The sequence below is a fragment of the Channa argus genome, chromosome 11 (assembly GCF_033026475.1).
Source record: "Channa argus isolate prfri chromosome 11, Channa argus male v1.0, whole genome shotgun sequence".
NCBI classification, from domain to species: Eukaryota; Metazoa; Chordata; class Actinopteri; order Anabantiformes; family Channidae; genus Channa; species Channa argus.
In genome coordinates, this window is record NC_090207.1 from 17,509,200 (window position 1) to 17,529,439 (window position 20,240).

The window sequence follows — 20,240 nt, forward strand, 5'->3', positions numbered from 1 at the left end:
ACTTTGCTGTGCATCACTGCTTAAATAGTGCCCAGAATGTCATAAATCTTTGCAAATCTTCAAAACAAAGTCTCTATTTAGAAGCTCTGACAGTGACAAACTGCAAGGCCACTGGCTCATAATGATGTTTGACTGTCAGCCCAGGCTTCCATCCAAGAGGGAAAAAAGCTTGCTGTTATAACGGCAACATCAGCCTCATTCTGCCTATATTGGCCTGGGTTTATTCTTTTTCCCCCCGGAGCCTGAAGTCTCTGTCATAATGAGGACACTATTGAAGAAAGAAGTGAGGTAGATTATAGACGATAAAAGAACCCAAACATAAAACAATAACTGAATAAGATGTAAAAACTATTGTTTGGCTGGAAAGGTCAAAAGTGATGTTGAGATGTCTGTGCAAACCATGAATCTGTGGACTTGGACCACAGTTGTAACCAGAAAACTAAACTTCCCTTTCTGTTTTCTGTGTTGCCATGGAGATGGAGGCCAGACAGACTGTCTGTCTGATAGGAGTCAAGTGGAAAATATCTTGTCGTATTGTCGTAGAGTTTAGCTTTTATGTATCTTTTAATGATTTGTTGACAAGTTATTGTGTTAAGACAAAAAGAAAACATCTCATGATATGTAAAAAAAATAAGATTACTTGGATTGCTCAGATTGTTTTTTTTTTCTTTTTTCAATAAAAATAATATTTAATGCTCTTTTAGCTGGTAAAAACTTCATTATAAGAAGTAACAAGAATGGTCAAGGAGTTTGTAAAAAAGATAGCTTAAGTTATTCAAAATAATTACTAAAGTTTACATTCCCTTTTATGAAATGTTCTCTAATTCTCTGTTCTCTGTATATCCTCCCTTTGCCTTTATAACCTCCTCAAACCTCTTTGGATATCCTCCAAGCAGTGTTTGTATCCTTTCAGATGTAATTTTAGCCCATTCCTCACGGCATTATTGTTCCAAGTTTACCAGCTGACTTGGTTGTTTGTCATATACAGCCTTCTTTAAATATATCCACAGGTTTTCTGTATTTGCTTTGTGCTTTGGATCATTGTCGTCTTGAAGGATCCACTGCCTCTTTGTTTTGAGGTTTTTGACTGAGTATAGGAGGCTTTGTTTTCAGATTCAAAATTCAAGCTTCAAATAAAATATTTCAGCTGCATTCATTCTTCCTTCCACCTTATACACAGCTCCAGTGCCTAATGCAGACACACACACCAGTGAGCCTCCACTGTGTTTAACTATGAGAATAGTGCGAATACTGTGTGAAATATGACCAAACAATTCAACTTTGGTCTCATCTGACGATATTAAGTTTCATAATGAAGTTAAGAGGTTTTACCAATGGGAATATAGGGCATTGCTATCATTTTCATTAATTTATTGTAATTTTCTTTTTTCCAAACTCTTTGACAATTTTGGTTACTTCTGATTATAAAGAACACATTAGCCAGACACACTGCTGCATTGAGCCGTTTATTTCTTCATTCACCTATGCTCTGATTTGGCTGCTGCATTCAGGCTGCAGACAGACAATTAACCAAACATGAATAGATATCAGTTTTGGCTTTAGTATTTGTATGGTGATTGTGGATATTATAATTTAGAAGATGACAGTTGATGAAATAAATGTATCCTTTAACATGACATCCAGCCGGATGATAACACACACACCATACCATATCAGATCTGTTACAGCTGAATTGTGTGGCTTATGGTCAGTGCTTCCTACATGAAAATTTACAATCTATCTATCGATCTATGGTATTTGTAGGATGAAGATTACACATTTAAAAATGTTAAAGAGTCCAGACCAGGTCTAGGTGACTGTTGAGCATTTGAAGGGCAAATAGGGTGGTGCACTTTATTACAAGTGTGAATCTGTCCTGCATCAGTGAAGCAGTTACCAAGACATCTTAGCCTGTAACTGTTTCAAGCTGTGCACATTTCAACACAGAATTGCAACATTTTGCATTTCAAAGTATTTTCCCCCAGCAGACCAATACTGTTTTATTTTAGAGAAACCCAAAGAAGGATTGGACCTATCCTAATAATGTCTCACTGAAAAACAGTAAAAATGTACAAATGGTGGAGCAGGTTGCTCAGGAAGAAGAAGAAAAAGGCAAGAAATAAAAAAAGAAGCAATTGCAAACGCTGTGAATAAAACAGCCAAATCTGCATTGTAATTTCTTATTCAAGCATCACAGTTTCTCCATTCATATGAAGAAATTCTCTTTTTACATTTTCTTTTCTTGAACCAGCCTGTCAGGTTCGTGGTGGGAGTTTATCCTTGTTGACAGCACTATTCACCCCCTTTGTGGGTATTTAATTGCTCCATTCTAATTTCATGAAGCATCTGGACTTTGTTTTCATTTGTACAATTAGAGAGCCCAAAGCAAAACAGGCACATGTGCATGCTAGCATCTTTGTATAATAAAAAATATGTTCTTAATTTCCAAAGGAGAAAGTACTTGCATGCACAGAGTTACACCTATTCTGCACATCAGATAAGCATGCTCTCACAAAATGGCCCAACATCGTGAAGATAGAGAATGACAAATCTAGATAGACTGTAAAAAACTGTTCCCCTTGCTAGTGGAAACTAGTCGCTGCCCCTGAGAAGTGCATTGAATATGGTGAATATAGATTAAATCATTATGAATTCCTGGAATATGAAATATTAATACAGATAGAGTTAAGATACTGAAGTTTAGATAGTGTGATAATTTGTTCTCCTGAGAGACAACAGGGGAGTTTGAGTGAGTTCCTGCTTTCTCTCTTGGGTCGAGAAAGTCACCTTAGAAGCAGCACAGAAAACCTGTCCATAAATGTTCCATTTGCAAGAATATGACAGTTACAGTTTGAACCAATGTCTGCATTTGTGCCTGCAATTTCTACTGAATTTGATGTTTAATGATGTTTGATCATTGTTCAAACTCAGCCAAGGCAAATCAACACATTAAGTATTACAGTTTAACTATCTGGAAAAGCATCTTGAATGAACCATTGATCCACATGCTTATTGTGTTATTCAATGATACTTTAAATTAAAAGGGTGTTGGTAACATTGATAAGGGTTTGCTTTATCTCACTGCTTTTCACAAAATTTAACTTGAGCTTTAAGTGAGGGCAAAGGACGCTGTATTTCTCGCAGCTGTCTGGCCATGCCCATTGGAGAAAGTACCAATGAACCTGAACATACATGTGAACACAGACACAGAGATTGAGCCGGACTGATTAGATTAGGAGCAATGAGCTTGTTTATGTGTGTCTTTGGAGACCGGTACAGCACATTTATTAGGAGACACAACCCAATTTGCACAAAAAAATGTGACTAAAACATGTGTTGTCAATTTCCAGTATTACATGTCTTGGACTATATTTCTTCCTCTTTTATTCAATTCAGTGCACTGTGCAGTCATGAATTATTGAAGGCTGGGACTTGCAGTTGCAAACTTTCTAAAAAACTTTAACTCTGACACTTTACTAAAAGTCAATTTTGAACATATTTAAACAGGCAAAGATATATGGGTCAAGTGTATTTGAAGCATCTCAGCTTTCACTCAGTGTCAGTATCAGGAGTCAAATCAATTCAGTCAAATCAATGTGAAGGGGAAAACAGTCAATGAAAAAATTATTAGCAAAGGCTGTTGTGGAGATGGGGGAGTGGCAGCTGTAGGCTGTAGGCTCCTTCACATTCTGGATGGGCCTGTGTGTTTTACTTTTTTCTGTTCTGTTCAGGTCAGTTTAAAACAACAAAACGACAAACTGCTCTTATTCAAAGACAGGGTCCTACAGCACATGTAGGTGTTGAATCTCAACTTTGTTTTGGGTTGTTTTGAGCGCATAAAAAGCTCTAAATTTCTATTGTGACCTTTGCTAGACTCTCTGGAGGCTATCGATGAGCTAGATCCATTTGTTTTCCAGGCATTTCAGACACTGTCCATTTCTATCACATTACTTTGACAGAAATTGAATTTCCTTGGGTGCGTTTTTATGTATCCTAAGTGCTGTTCTGTCCTCACTGGGAGTATAGCCTTTCCAGTGGCATGACAAGGCAAAACACTTTAGGTTTAAAGAGAAAAAAGAGAAATGGATTTTATTTTAATGTATGTATTGATTTTCATATTCTTTCAAATGTTTTCCAGATAAAATATTAGGTCTTCCAAGTAGGCAGCATTTACTGTGGCCATTGTCTAAATGCAATTTCAAAATCTTACAAGAGCACATAAGGACATAGAGGACAAACTTTATTAGTGTGCTAATGCCATGTTGCTTTTTTTCTTGTTAGTCTCCAAAAGCTTGTTGTCTTTGTAAAGGCAGAACACAGTGAGGACGTGCACCTTTTCCTATCAAGTAGGCAGAAATAACTAGTGTTAGTCTGGAATTTTATTGTGGATCCTATTCCTTTTTTATTTTACAGTTGAGGACTTTTACTGCCAGTTTCATACACAGATATATTCTATTCTATTCTGTGGTTAAGGTACCTGGTTGCTGGATCAATTTTAGCAATTTGCAATTGACTTGCAAAGAGTAGAACATCTAGCCCATCTTGTTAAACACACCGTGTGTCCCACATGGGATATTGACGGGGACCTCTGCTCTGCCCAGCTCAGTGAAGGACTTGGCATCAAGAACGAGCAGGAAAGTACTTTTTTCCTGGAAACAGAAAAGAGATTATATATGTTATGTTATGTAAAGATAAAGGTCACAGAACACCCTTCACAGAATAATGACAGGAAAAGTACTAAACCATTTGTCTTCAGTGTGCATATTGAAATATATGTACAGTCAGGTTGCACAGAAAGTACAAAGTCTGCAGTTATGTATATGATTTATTTATAAATCACAGTGGAGTGTGAAAGCAAACAGATATGCCAAAATAAATACTGCTATGTCTGCTGCTGCTCTTGTAGATTTTTTTTCCCTACAGTTGTTAACTTACCTCTCTGGGCGTAATGACGACTGACAAGACCACGCCATCATCTTCCTCTATAGCTTTAGGTGAAGCAACAAAGACAGGCTCAGACGGGTACCACCCTGGATAACGCCACACCTAGACAGGAAAGATTAGGAAAGTAACATTGCCTTTATTCTAAGCTGTTTCATGTTAAAACCCACTCCCAAGCTACTGCTCGCTCTCAATGAAACAGACACAGTAAGAATAACCTTGATGTGATAATACTCAGCCCAGATAAAACCGACATCTCTTTGAGTAGTGTTTGATTGATAGAAAACCTTAAGCTCCTTGGTATGGACATCCATCTTGAGCAGAGAGTCACCAAAAACGTGTCCAAAGCCACAGGAGTAGAAGTAGCGGTAAGGTCTGCCATTGGACTGGTCATAGTTGATCTGAGGGAACTCAAGGCCGCCATATTGCAGCAGCTCATCATCGTAAAGCTCCTCATGGGTCATGTAAACCTGTAAGGTCACGGGAGAAAGTCAAGATATAACTCAGTGTGACTTTTACGTTTAGCATCAAAATAGACCCAGTTAATGCACAACAATATACCATATTTACAGTACACTGTAAAACTGTGAAGGCTTGAATCAATACTAAATTATACTTGTACTGTATACAAGCTCCAGGACTTTCATTTAAAACTTGTTTTAAGTGAACTATATATGCATTTTCAACACCAAACCATATGTTGCCCTGCTTGTTTCCAGTGACTGCAGTAGCCGAAAGCACTTTCTCAGCTGTTTTCAGCTTTTACATGTACATAATACCTCTCTCAGTAAGAGCCAAGAATGAGGACAGTGTCACTCAGGTAGTCATGGCAACCAAAACATCACCTTTTCTTTCAGTGTTTCAGCTCCATTCTGCCATAAGAAATAAGCTCTTAAATGGCAATTCAGCCGCATGGTGGACTCTCAGTTTTATATAGTTTTTATCTGCTCTAAGTAAATTACTATGTTGCAGAAAGTACCTTCAGTGTCTCATCACGCTGGATAATTGTAAAGAGTGTGTGGGAGTGAATTGGCTGAATTTCTGATGATTATATACCTCATTCTTTACTTGATTCCAGTAAAACCAGATAAAGTGTGATGAACAGTTAAACGTATTACTTTAACACAGTAACATAATGACCCCACTTAGTCAGGTTCATCCTACCTCTCCCGATTTCGTCTTCTTTGCTGTGGCTTTATAGTTATTCAGAGTGACAAGGTTCTGATGAAGAGGAGTTTTGTCATCCACTGTCAGAGGTAGGACGTATCTCCTTGGGAGGTTTCTGCACAATGAGTTGTAAAACTGCCCAAAGAAATCAGACAGACATGAATAAAAAAATAATAATAATTCTGTCATAAAATGCATTTTTTCCAGTGTGGTTAAATCTTATGGAAACAGGTTTATTTATTTTTTTATGATTAAGTGTGCTTTGATTAAAGAAATAAAATAACAAGACACGTTATATATAACGCAAATATCTCTGCCCTAAAGAGACAGAGAAAACCTTGGTGAGTTACGATGGCCCATCTTACAGAAACCTTTTGGATTGATGTTTTTTTTTGTTTTGTAAGTAAATGGACAGCTAGAAAGAGGGATGGATGGTTGGTAATGTTCAGGACAAACCTAAATTTGCTCTGAGGGGAGTAATGGTAACACAATTATTCAAAAGCCAGGTATATTTGATTTTGTGTTTGTGTGTATGTGTGTGTGGGTGTGTATTTACTTTGTCCATATCCTCCCCTGCTTCTCTGCGAAGGTTCTCGAGTGTGAAGTCTCCGATTACCTTGCCATCATCCCCGCAACACATGTCCATAACCAAGAACCCATTGTCCTCAAAAGCATTGATCTGATGTAGCGTGAACATGGGTGCTGCACGGTAGCTAACTTCACTCACCTGATGAGAGAGTCACATTCACCGACTGGGACTTAATAACAAAATAATGAAGGGTTATAAACGTGTTTTGAATAAACAAGAAGAAGCTGCTGTGTGTTTTGCCATTTGAAGACAAATTCTTTCCTCGGTATTGGTGTTACTGTGCTGTACCTTCACATTTTAAAAGTTGGATTCTGCATGCTTAGTGGGTATGCCGTTTAATGAGATGAGAAAATTGAGAGTAACAATGTATGAGAATAAATAAGGAAAAGCTTCATCATGCGTGAAGAGATTAGCTTGCAGCTTTCGTTTTGTGTTTTCACTTTTCAGCAGCTAAGTGTTTTTCCAACTTTTGAGTATGAAGTAAGTTTAAAGCCGAGCAGGAAACTACCTGAGTGGGTAAACTACCCACCTTGCCAGTGTGCCTGTCGACCAGGTGGAAGATGGTTTCGTACTGAGGCTCCCAGGACATGATTTTATTAAAGCTCTTTCCTTGGACTCTGTAGAGCATAAACTTCAGTAGGTCCAGCTTGATTGGCTGCTCAATGAACACAATGTAGTTCTCTGACATGACTGGAGAGATAGGGCATATATATGATTAAATGTATGCATAAACACAGGACTCACTGATATTTAATGTACAGTAATTTTATCATATTTTACCGTAAATCATATTCAAATGAACCCTGTATATTATAAATGCGCTGTCTTGTGGTGGGACACCATGGTTACGGATAGAATGTAACTCATTATTGCAATGCTGATTCTGTGTACGAGTTATATGAAATAATTAATCGTGCATATCAGCTTTGTAAAATGTCCTGCTGACATGTCTCATTAATTCACAAACATAAACAAAATGAGTCATAAATTTCTGGAAGAACATGCAAGCTATCAACATGATTTCAGTGTTAGATCAAACTGGTGGGGCCATTTAATCTAGATTCTCTCTGCCATGTTAGCCAGAAAGGAAAACTTTAATGATGACATGTGACACCCTCATCGGCCTTTTGCAGGAGCTCACACCAACTTTTCTTCTGCATTTAAGCTTTAGTTTTTAAAGTCATACTTCCATGCCTAAGAACCGGCCTATTCTTGCACTTGTGGGGGAAAAAACTTATGACAAAATGTTGTTGTCCTGCACAAAGAAATAAAACGGAGGTGAACATAACCACTGTTACTTGTGAGATTTGTTGGTGCCAGCCAGTCTGGCAGAGCAAGTGCGGTTTGCTGGAAATAGAGACAGAGATGTAATCAGGGAACTGGGGCAGTACAGAAACCATATGAAGCAACAATGCGTTAGGGCATGCAAAATGATGAAGTCAAGCTTGTATTAGCTGACTGACATCATTGTAACGCTTCTGTATTGACGGGCTGTTCATCTCGGGCTTGATTAGCCGCTGACTAGTAAACTTCAATCCAACATGGGAAACATGCTGGTGCACAACTATGACAAATTTATCAGCATCTATTTTATTTTGTACCCTCATGCCGCTCCCCTATTCCCACCCCAACCTCCACATTAAACGCTAAGCTTCTGATACAGCTGATTTTTGACTCCCAGTTGTGTGAATTCTTTGAGACCCTTCCACAGACCTAAATTTTTAACCATTTGCTATAAACACTCATTGCTCCGCTGAATTATAAACAAAAGCAATTACAACTGATTTACAAACAATCACACATCCAAACAGGAAGAAACTAGATTGAAACATTGACTGTGTACTCTTTAATATTTGTATGAGAGATGCAGAGTGTAGGACAGACAGAGACAGAGTTATAGACAGATAGTGAGCTCTGTACATAAAGATGGAAGTATGAGTGACAAAGGGAAACGGGGTGGTACTAGAATTCAAATTAGAAATTAATAGAGCAAAATAAAGTAAAGTAGATTCACCCTGTCAGGGCAGGTGAAAAACCTAAAGTGCTCCTGGAATTCATTAATTCTACTTGAGTATACATCCAGCTTGCAGACCACTTAAAGCAGGTATTGCCTATTTGTTATGCTCCGGTGTGTATCTCACCAAAGCTGTGATAATAGGAAGGTTTCCTGGATTCAGCTGCACGGATGGAGCAGATCACTTTGGCTCCAGTCAAGTCTGCTGAATCCTCTGTCGATGCCTTCGCCTCAGGTGGAGGAACACGAATGATGTTGTAGAAGAAACCTGAGGAGGCGGCGCAAATGAAGTAGCACGTGAGGATAATTACAAAAATACAGATGCATAGTTAGGTCGACATTTTGAAAGCTTGGAGCAAAGTAGAGTTACCGCTTTTGCCATAGGAGTTGCCCATGTTGTATGTGGCCCCCTCCCTGTCATAATGTGGGTGAGCAGTAGCTGAATTCACAGCAATGTATTCACTCCAATCCACCTTAAATGGGAAGGATCATCATCTTTACTATGTGACTGTTACCAACATCCGTTTTGAAAAGAAATGTTAATATTTCGTGTACTAACTCACCTTTTCCTTTGTCTCCAGAGTTTGTGGATCAACTCTTCTCATGTAGTTGGTTTCTGTGCTCACATAATAGTCTCCCTTGTACTTGACAAAGTTCACACTGGCGTTATCTGTAGCTTCTGTTCACACATACAGTACAGATGTCAGGAACATTAAATATAGCACTACAGTAAAAGTCGTACTAACACTTTTAAAAACAGTTTCCTTCTCCTTTAGTATTCAAGATCAAGATATTTGTCATGCTTCAGATTGATCTTTCCTATTATACAGACAAGAACACAAACACGCACACACAAATGTTGTCTTGTGTTCCTTTTGACATCAGGAGTACACAATACAACACATTTGGTCAGGGACATCACCATTAAAGAAAACATCTATATATATACTTTTTTCTATTTGTTTGATTTAAACTTTGCCTCTGGTAATGCCTTGTTGCCTTGTTACCTGCTGTACATCGTATGCACAAATAAACTGAATGGTTTAATAATGCCTCTGGCTGCTGCAGCTACATTATGCAACACTGATATGTAGAACACAAGGAAATATATAATGTGTAAAAAATTTAAAAACTCACTAGGATTCTGAAACCATGAAAAGAAGCGTGCAAAGATGTTTTTGCATGGATCAGGTGTTGCTAATGTCCCGAACTCTGACACCACAATGCGATTCTTCTCTGAGTTGAGGACATATGAATTACTTCGCAAGAAGCGGCTGCTGTATGTGACTCTGCCATCACAGATGTGGAACCGGTGCATCAAGGCCATCCCATCAAACCAGTGGGTGTACCTAAGAGAGAGAGAAAACAAAACAACAAGACAAAAGAGAGATTGACGTGAGCAGTATAATAGAATGGAGACACTGAAGAATACTCAACGTGTGGGGAACTTTGTTGCACACTGGAAAAGAAGAATGATCTTGCCAACAAAAATCAGTAAAACGTTTAGCCTTAGTTTTTGTTACATACCTGTCTGTTCCAAATTCAAACTTCCCAGGACCATTTCTAAGAAGGCTTCCATTGATCCAGGTTGGAATAGTTCCCTTGATGGTAGTGGTGGAGATGGGATCAGGGGTCTCCTCCACAGTACTCACCAGAGGTGCCAGACTCTCCAGTCCACTGGCCTGTGAACATTGCAGAGTGCTGGATACTGGGAGAAGAGAGGAGAGGAGATAAGAGGAGGAGAGGAGACAAGAGGGGGCGAGGGTCATGGACAGCACATTTTTGACTATACATATAAGTATATAGTAAGTATACTGACTATTAAGATAAAAAGTTTTCTAAGCAGCAGCTGAACTCTTGGCCCCACAATCCCACAACTTCCCCACCATCTCTTTTTTCTTTACTCTCTCTCTCTCTCTCTCTCTCTCTCTCTCTCTCTCTCTCTCTCTCTCTCTCTCTCTCTCTCTCTCATGGACACACACCCCCACACGCACAGGTCAGATGTATACACATTGGGTGTGGTGCTGTTATTCATTATTTACAACTCTGGAACTTTGAACGTGTGTAAATGGGGAAGTGATGTAAGATCCTACAGACACAAATTTTGACCTAGTATTAGCACTTCTCTTTATCATGTTTATATTTATACACTAAATTACTGTTGTCTAATTTTCTGTTTCAGACTTTCACACTGTGAACATACACCTTGATCATTCCTCATCTCTGCAGCAGTTATTATAAGATATTATAACAATGAAACCGTAAAAATGACATTTCTTTTTTACAAATGATCTGTTCTATGGTAGAAGATATTGAGAACTGTAAAAGGTCCTGTATGTGTAAACTCGCGGCTGCCAAGGGTCATGAATGTTAAATGACACCTGCACTATTTACTGCTCTAGCCGTTATCTAATAACCAATACCCCTCCATTACCTCATATCTTACCACATAATGGTGATTGCAAAATATCTATGAGAGTTATGTGATTATCAGAGTAAATCATTGTAGTTCAGTGTTGAGCCCCATGCTGAGCTTAGGCTACAACATCAGAGATTTTCTGAATAGGTGAATCATTATTACAACCAGTCATCAGAGCCAGAATTTAGTTTTTCCCATGACACCAGTACAACAGACAATAAAAGTGCAATAGACAGATACCCACTGTAGGCTTTAACAATGTCTTACAAGATTGACTTTGTGAGTCTTGATTGTGATTATGGCAGCATTTCAAAATATGCCTGAATATGTGCTGTTATTTTTATGAGGGAATTTCATGTAGTTTTCTACTGCATCATTGCTAATCAAATCCCTTGAAGACAAACCAGCGACACTGACAAGCCCAGAACTGTTGTGGATAATAGCTTCAGGTATTGCATGTTTTTGCATCTACACTTTTGGATGATCATACTTACAGTGCTAGTTTGTTTGTAATAGCTGTTGCTATAACAAACTGTTGTCCTCATGGCACCAATGATATGTCAGTACACAAGGAAATGTCAGGTGTGATGTCCTGCACATTCTGTTGCTGTCAGACAGTTTTCTTCTGTTGGTTAATAGTCGAGAATGACTAAAAGCTAAAGTTAATGAGATATTGTGCATATTCTGTCACCAGCTCTAATTCAATAGACGACCTTGGAGCAGGAACAATAGAAATTGCCATGTGCTTTCTGTATTTGCAGTTTGGATTGTGAAATGCAACAAAATGCCCTCGTGACTACAACAAAAGCCAAAAAAACCACATTGTCAGAATGCGTGTTTTTGTGCCAATTGTTTTGTGCATATTTGTGTGTATATGTTCACTGCAGTTTTATATTAAACACTAGATTCTCTTGAATAGTCCCTGCATGAAAAAGGAACATACACAACAATGTATTGTAACGCCAAACAAGCTTACAGGCATAGTGCACCCCGGGGCACTATGGGTAGAGACGTGTAAATAGTTCTCTGTGTTTAAAGTTTAGAATGTGTGTGTAATTGTGTGTAATTTGCTATTCTATGTGTGTTTATCTGTTCTGGTTCTGTTAGTTGTTTTTGTTATGTCATTTGTGGTGTATGTGTTGGTCGGCACCGTGGTGGTGATTGACCCTAGTCGTTTAGCTGAGTCTAGTTAGATTACGTTATCCTTAGCTTTGCTGCCTCTCACAGTTAGCTGCTCTGTATGAGGCCTGCTACAATCTTTATTGTTAGTGATATGTTGGTTCAGCTAAGCTCTTTTCTGAGAATCACTAATAACAAAGAACTGTTTTCTAGCCTGTTTGGGTATAGTTTATATGTAGACGCAGCTCTAGAGAAAGGTCAGCAGCTTATTTAACTTAAAGCACTTGGTGGTAACACATGGTATTTTTGCTTTTATGTAATTAAGTAGCAAAAGGGATCTCACCTTCAAAGCCTATAACCAATACTGTTACTTCTGACATTTCATTTCAAACACAAACTTTTAAAATAAGAATCTGCAAGTATAAACCTTTAACAAATGTTTTAAGTTCCCTGTCTGCACATCAAATTACTACACGTCTTATCGTGTTGTCTACTCACCGCTGTGTGGCTGAGGCTCTGTGGTCTTCGACATGGCCTGTTGTTCTGCAGATACGATCAGAGAAAAGCAGAGGACTTATACAAGCCCTGAGGATAACGTTTGAACCCATGCCATTTTAAGGAAGCAATACAACGTACTAAAGCACATTGTTGACAATATCAATAAACTGATCATAAAAGTGACAAGAAGCACAGTGGCTTTTTCTTCCTGAAGAATGTGTCAATACACACTGTGACATAAGACATTAGCGCAGATCTGTTTGATTAGCTAAACAAAGAAATAAACAATACATTTTGTATATTTTAGAAATATTGATTCTGGGAGAAACTTTTATTATGTCTCATAGGATTATGTTATTTTTGTCAGTTGTGGTAGTTGTGCTAATCTTTGTTGCTATATTGTACATGTATGCAATCACATCTTTGCAAATGACTTTTAGATTATATATTGCATAAAGTCCACACTGACTGTTTTAACTGATTTAATCTAGTTATTTCTTAACGCTTTGCAGTTTGCATATGTCACACTGCAGCCAAATACAGTTTCCAACAGATTTAAGTGCTGCTGAAGTTTGTGTATGGATAATTGAAGGTAATGTATATTTATTTATTTTTCTGTCAGTGTTTTCAGTGCTGCAGTTCTGATAAAGATTGTTTTTAGGTTCTAATGCATACTTTACCAAGTCCCCAAGTAACCGGCATTAAGGAAAAACATGAATATGAATATAAATAGTTGCGGTAGTTCAACATGTGGAAGATCATCCGCTGTGGCGACCCTGAACTCAAGGGATAAGCCGAAAGGACAAAAAAAAAGAAAATAGTTGCGGTAGTTCCAAAATCAAACTGCAGAACTTTTGTACAGTGTGTGTGTAACTACGAAATCCTATGAAATAACTCTGTGTGGCTGTTAACTATTGCAATGTGTACCAGTGTAAAAGTACAAACTAGCAATAAGTGGTTCTTACAGTAACATACAATAGCACTGTATGGACCTGCAACCAGGGTCACTACTCCCCTGCTACTGTTTCCCACTTATCATGAAAGAAATTAAAACCTGGCAAGTACATACAAGACTTGCAGGAAGACCAGTCGTGTCATGTTGTGCTTATGAGACATAATTGAATCAGTAGTTGCCAATGAGGGAGTTCCTAAGGGATGACAAGCCAAAACTTTTGAGAAGCAATAATTTTAAACCACAGTAAACAAAAACATCAAAATGAAGCCAACATGTGCACCCACAATCAAAAAGTGAAGGCAGGGAAAGGCTTCTGTTAACATGAGCATGAAGGATAATGATAAAAGCAAATCACCAGCAGACAGCTGATGTTTGGATTTACTTCAGCCCTCCAGCTCAAAACACACTGCCTGTGGCAAATAAGGCAGCCACTGGAAACATATTTATATATTTATTTAAAGGCAACAAGCTTAACAATATGAATGTTAGTGGGTTCAAAATGGGCTAAACATTGGACTGTGGCTACAAACATAAAGATCCCACCCACAGCATACCAATGGTGGTAATGGTTAACACAAATAGAGAAAATGAGTTCAAAACCACAAAGCTGACTGCAGCCAATAGCACAGGCCTGGTACAATAATATTTATACATTATTGCTTAATCTTTCTCTTTTCCCCCACATTGAGAACGGCAACAGCCAGTACAGTGTTTACTGCCCCAAAGTGATATAAACCAACCAAAACCTCACACAGAGTGTCACTCAGAGTTCAGCTGCTGTTCTGATAGGAAAAACAGCCTGAATTGTACCTGTTACAAACCCCTGGGGGGGAAGGGGGAGGAGGAGGTGGCTGGGCTTTCAGCTGTTTTGCTCATCCTGGAATTTAGTAAGCCTCATCTTAGAACATGGCAGACCACATCTAACTTCCAATAAACATATTCCAGTGGTAAGGTGCATACTTGGGAGATCCAAGGTTCGGAGCGCAACATAAAGGCTTTGAGGTTAAATTTGTTAGCTACAAAACCTGTTTGTTTACTTCATCTACTTTCTATGTTTATTTTCTGTCTAATGTAGTTATATCAATTCTGAGCACACCTCACTTCATTATCTTTTGTCATCTGGACACTATCAAATTAATGAATACAGGAGGTTTAATCAGAAAATGGGGACAGGAGGCATTTATTCTGGACACTGGCCTGTAATACATTTAACAATGTTATACTGATTTGAAGAGTAATTTTAATTAGCTTTTAATTAATTGCATATCACAGCTGTACAGAAGCTGACACATGCACAATAAGGATGCGTGCGCATATGAACACACACACATAGACACAGACATACACACACACACAGTCAAAGTATGTCTGGCTGTTCCTTTCAAGCAGAATTTAAACCACATATCGTTAAAGCTAAACAGACTTTGAAATAAAAAACAGCTGTTATTTGTTGTTAGCTATTCTCTGGTGTATACAGGTCTCTTACTATTATTTTCAGCATTAGAGATTTGCTCAACCTTTTTTGGTAAAAGAATTTTAGTGTCTGAACAGATAAATTGTCCCATCTAGTGGTGAACTGGGAAACTCCTGTCTATACTGGCTGACTTAATCAAATGATTTTCCCCTCACATGCTGAAACAGTTTGTATCTTTGTCCTGCTCCAAAATGTTTGTTTAAATGTGTTACAGACCACACAGCACAGCACAGTATACTGACTCGATCTTATCCCATGTCAGCTTCTGTCATCCGTTACACTTTGAAGATAATTTCTATTATGATACAGAATACAGATACAGTTTTCCCCACCATCTACTCTATTGACTCCACCTGCTTACTGGAACTTCCATTGTGCCATGTACCATTACCCAACCAGCCTCTGACAGATTTTTATCATTTGCATGCTGAGTCACCTCTGGTCTGCACACTCTGACACATTCATGCCTCAGGAGTTGTGTCTGTGTTCTCATTCATGTCTCATAACTAATTCAAGCTCTGTTCATTCAGGTCATTATAACAATCTCATAATACACTGGGTCAGAGTTGTGAGCAGTACATTTCAATGTACAACAGCAAATACCTGTACACTGCATGAACAAATACTAAGAAAGTTTGAATATGTTACATGATTATATAATATAATTTAATATAACATATCTCACATTCCTGCACCTGCAGCAGTCACAGCAGAAACATGTGAGTTGTAAGATGTGAAACCCACTAGTGATGTAGCCAGAGATATTTTCAGTACCAATGACACCATCTGTTTCATATTGTCATGGTTATTTATCATAGTAATGCTTCTTAGGTTGATTTTTATTTTACATTTCAGTCAAAGCAGATCAGTGCCAGTAATCCAGATGTTGGCTTCCCATGTTGTTATGTAAACGTTTAATTCCAGGTTTCAGGGAAGAGACTGTGTCATGGAAAAGAGAAAGAGGTAAGTAAAAATGCAGACCGCATGATGTGGGGGTTATGTGATAAATACATGCATTTACAAACATGCACTGTGCCTGTGTTAATACATCTGAAATCTCTGAACAAACAAGTCCTTTGTATGTTAATGGTAACTCTAGATGAACATCATGGGAAATGTCCTAGAAAAAGCACCTGTGATTTGTTAGCCACCAACTGCACCAACCCTCACTGCCATTGGGCCATCTTCATCCTCTGGAGGACGTGACAAACCAATAATAGTGGATGCTGTTGTATTAAGAACGGGTGTTGCTTGTGCTGAAAAGTTTAAAACAGAGTGTGTGTCCTGCTGTCCCTCAGCAGAAACATCAATCAACATGATCCCCATTGTGCTGGTCTCAGTTTTTATTGCTAGCGGTAAGAACATCTGGCATCTCTAATTCTGTGTCTAATTGTTTATGAGTGTAAGGAACTTTGTGTAAGTGTGTATGTTTGTGTGTGTGTGTGTGTGTGCATAGTGCTACCTATGGTATTAGTACCCTGCAATTCTTCATATAAAGTAGAAATGATGCAGTTTGTCCTTGATGTAAGAATCAAAAGGGATTTGATATTGTCATTGTCTTCCTCTCTTATGTCCCTCACCTTTAGCCCTTGGATGTGGTAAACCACCCATTGAGCCTTTTCCTTCCCGTGTGGTCAATGGAATAAACGCCAAGCCTCACAGCTGGCCTTGGCAGGTATGTTAATGTTTACACATCTGTCAATAATTTTATTTTTGCTGGCAAACCTTCTGGGCCCAGGGGTTTATAACATCATGCAAGATCCAGCCTCTACTGAAAATTATACAATGAAATGGTTGCTTCTAAATCAAATTAGCAAATGGTATCATCCATCTAAAAGCCACAAGGTCCTTCTTAGTGTATCCTTTATGTTGTCTGTTTTTCAGGTTTCTCTGCAGTATGAAGACGACAGAGGATGGAGGCACACTTGTGGGGGATCTCTGATTGCTGCCAACTGGGTCATGACTGCTGCACAATGCATCTTGTATGGACATCAAAAAAAAACATAAACATTAACATACACATGCAACAACAAAACTAGTGCACTAGTCTAAACACATTCACACAGCTCTCTGGACTGTATCATATTTACTATATTCCACACCACACAGTCCCATTATCTAGTTCCTAATCCTCACGTAACATAATTAGCTATAAGGACTGGGAAACTCAAGAAGTCCTAAAGTTTAAAACCCTTATACACTCAGGGGCACCTGAATCATTGCCCAGTTCAATTCCTTGTTTTGCTAATCATCAGTTTAAAATCATCAAATCATTAAACTGTTCACCAGATCATCTTTGTGATTTGACCTGAATGGTCAGTTTTCTCCCACAGCTCTAACCTCTCCAGCAGAGTGGAGGTCGGCAAATACAACCTGGCAAAAAATGAGGCTGGTTCCAAGCTCATCCCATCTGAGAAGATTATTGTCCATGAGAAATGGGACCCCCTCTTTGTGGGCTTTGGGTAGGATGAGCACCACTATACAGTTGAAGTACAAGATGAGATTTTTGCTATAACACACAGTAGATCCTTATCTCATCCGTACTGTGTCAGGGTGACAAATTTCATTTATCCACTACAGCCCAGCTCAAGCCTTTGACACAAATTCTCCATCTTCATTATACTCAAATTCCTCTACAGCAAATAAAAAGTGTGAAACAATCAATAACAGTGGAACACTTTAAGCACATTAACTGCTGATTTTTCCCCACAATGGAAACTTATAGATAAGACTAGCTGTTGAGCCTATTAATTATTATATGAAGACATCATAGCACAGAAAGAATGCTAAACTACTCTGCAGATACTAGTCCCTGTTAGTAAAACCACCTCTCCCAGTCTCCTTCTAAGTTCTCTATCTCTTACAGTAATGACATTGCCCTGATCAAGCTCTCAGAGTCAGTGACACTGAGCGACCATGTGCAGTTGGCATGTATCCCTCCTGCTGGCACTGTGCTCTTCAGCGCGTACCCCTGCTACATCACTGGATGGGGCAAAGTGTACAGTAAGACCCTATTGGTGGAGGGCTGTGTTTATGTGTCACTGTAGATATTTTTCTGCTTAGCCTTTCTAACATGTCTTCATGTTGCGGTTTCCTCAGGGCATTTAACTGGTGTTCACGCATGATGTTTGGATTTATAGCCAGATGTGTGTGAATGTGTTTGATCAGGGTTACCCAGGGAAACTCCCAAAGTTGGGATGAAAATTACATACATGAGATTTTAGCTGAAAATCTTTTGGGGGCAGGATTACTTCTAAATTGAAAATTAGGTCGGACTGTAAATGTGCTGCTTGAAGAAATGCTTTATAGCAAATTTGACAGACAACTAGTGTATGTGTATGATGATGGTAATAGACTCTGCCTGTGTGTTGTAGCCATAAGCCCCAGAGCTGATAAACTGCAGCAGGCTTTGATGCTTGTGGTTGACCATGCCACCTGCTCCCAGCCCGACTGGTGGGGCATTGCAGCTAGGACCACCATGGTGTGTGCGGATGGGAATGGAGTAACGGCTGGATGCAATGTAAGCTTGAACATTAAATGTAGTTGTGTGCACGAGTAAAGAAAAAGTGATTTTCAGTAATTCAATTCAGTTCAAATTTAATCATTTAGCATTGATTTACAAGAAAAGTCATCTCAACGCACCTAACATAGTAAGGACCAGGAAAACCAACAAATCCACCTTGAACAGATGTCAGTCAGATGAAAGTAGAGAGAAGTCAAATGGGACAAGTTTATTCCCATACACTTTGCAGCTCTACCAATAGCTTCGAAAAAATGGAAAAACAAAAGCGCTCTTCCTTTTTTCTTTTTTCAAGGGTGACTCAGGCGGCCCTCTGAACTGTAAGAACGATCAAGGCATCTGGGAGGTCCATGGCATTACCAGCTTTGTCTCCAGCCTTCGCTGCAACTATAAGAAGAAACCCACTGTCTTCACCCGTGTTTCTGCTTTCAACGACTGGATCAACCAGGTAAATGAGACATTTAATTCAATTCAACTTTATTTATATAGTGCCAATTCACAACAACGTCATCTCAAGGCACCTTACATAATAAAGTCAAGACTATACAAGTACATAGAGGACACCCAATAAATCCCCCTTGAGCAAACCCTTGGTAACAGTGGAGAGGAAAAACTCCCTTTAACGGAAGAAACCTTCAGCAGAACCAGGGACAGGGTGGGCAGCCATCTGCCTTGACTGGTTGGGGTGAGTGGAAATTGGAGAGAGGAAAGAAAAGAACAACAAGAAGCAACAGCAAAACATTGGGAAGGTTGGTAGGACCTGTAGCTGCACGCTGGAAAACACACAGCTCCAAAGGTGGGAACACCTGCAGAAAGGGACAGAGAGAAGGAGGCAGAGAGGGACAGCACAACTATGGTAGAGAGAGAAACAAATTTAAAGTCATGTAGTGGTGGCATACAAGTGTATAGAGAGAAAAGTAAGGAGGGGAGCTCATTGCACTTGGGGGAGTCCCCCAACAGTCTAAACCTGTAGCATCATAACTAAGATCTTGTTCAGGTTGACTGAGCAGCTTTAACTATAAGCTTTATCAAAAAGGAAGGTTTTAAGTCTAGTCTTAAATAGAGGAGAGGGTGTCTGCTTCCCGAATCTCGATTGGGAGTTGGTTCCACAGGAGACGGGGCTTGATAGCTAAAGGCTCTGCCTCACATTCTAATTTTGGAAACTTTGGGAACCATAAGTAGTTGAAACTTAACACTGTTCCTTTGTTTTGTTAATAACTAAATGTTTGTCTTTTCAGGTAATGATGAACAACTAAAGAAGATGATGCAACAATAAAAACAAAAGGCCCAGCACTTGTTTTCTTGTGTGTGTTGTGTGCTTCACCACCATACTACAGAAAACACATCACCTCTGATCAACCCACAATCGGTTCAACAGTAAATGAAACCTTGGCCTCATTTAGCCACATTACAATAACTGTCCTTGGATATTAGTTTAATATAAAAACTTATCAACAAATGTCCAGCAGGTGTCCTCATGCACACATGATAGGGAATTGGTTTTGACAGCTTTCTGAAGCAGTTCACTGTTTGCAGAACGACCA

General features: G+C 38.9%; 2 protein-coding genes across 3 annotated transcripts; one reads left to right on the forward strand and one right to left on the reverse strand.

The window, feature by feature from the left end:
* Window positions 1–4,509: 4,509 nt before the first annotated feature.
* On the reverse strand, window positions 4,510–12,896 carry bco2l (beta-carotene 15, 15-dioxygenase 2, like). Of its 2 annotated transcripts, XM_067521518.1 has the most exons (13): window positions 12,748–12,881; window positions 11,625–11,755; window positions 10,239–10,419; window positions 9,849–10,060; window positions 9,275–9,390; window positions 9,082–9,184; window positions 8,839–8,979; window positions 7,227–7,387; window positions 6,665–6,835; window positions 6,106–6,243; window positions 5,229–5,411; window positions 4,936–5,046; window positions 4,510–4,649 (listed from the first exon to the last, which is right to left on the reverse strand). In XM_067521518.1, exons 4-13 carry the CDS (start codon window positions 10,036–10,038, stop codon window positions 4,533–4,535), a joined length of 1,431 nt encoding a protein of 476 aa, XP_067377619.1. In that variant the 5' UTR covers window positions 10,039–10,060; window positions 10,239–10,419; window positions 11,625–11,755; window positions 12,748–12,881; the 3' UTR covers window positions 4,510–4,532. The 2 variants fall into 2 exon arrangements, with proteins under 2 accessions (XP_067377619.1, XP_067377618.1); XM_067521517.1 differs by lacking the exon at window positions 11,625–11,755 and having other exon boundaries at window positions 12,748–12,896.
* A 3,474-nt stretch (window positions 12,897–16,370) lies between these two features.
* On the forward strand, window positions 16,371–19,989 carry ela3l (elastase 3 like). The gene is made up of 8 exons (XM_067522516.1): window positions 16,371–16,531; window positions 16,763–16,851; window positions 17,061–17,158; window positions 17,510–17,638; window positions 18,043–18,179; window positions 18,551–18,696; window positions 18,992–19,144; window positions 19,935–19,989. The coding sequence occupies exons 1-8, from the start codon at window positions 16,492–16,494 to the stop codon at window positions 19,950–19,952; spliced, it is 810 nt and encodes a 269-aa protein (XP_067378617.1). The 5' UTR covers window positions 16,371–16,491; the 3' UTR covers window positions 19,953–19,989.
* The last annotated feature ends 251 nt before the right edge of the window (window positions 19,990–20,240 follow it).

Coding starts and splice junctions, on each gene's coding strand:
- bco2l (XM_067521517.1), bottom strand. CDS start 12,781: ATGTCGAAGACCACAGAGCCTCAGCCACACAGCG. Junction 10,420..12,747: donor AGAGCCTCAGCCACACAGCG/GTGAGTAGACAA, acceptor CTCTTCTCCCAG/TATCCAGCACTCTGCAATGT. Junction 6,836..7,226: donor TCGACAGGCACACTGGCAAG/GTGGGTAGTTTA, acceptor CTCTCTCATCAG/GTGAGTGAAGTTAGCTACCG.
- ela3l (XM_067522516.1), top strand. CDS start 16,492: ATGATCCCCATTGTGCTGGTCTCAGTTTTTATTGCTAGCG. Junction 16,852..17,060: donor CTCACAGCTGGCCTTGGCAG/GTATGTTAATGT, acceptor TCTGTTTTTCAG/GTTTCTCTGCAGTATGAAGA. Junction 17,639..18,042: donor CCCCTCTTTGTGGGCTTTGG/GTAGGATGAGCA, acceptor TATCTCTTACAG/TAATGACATTGCCCTGATCA.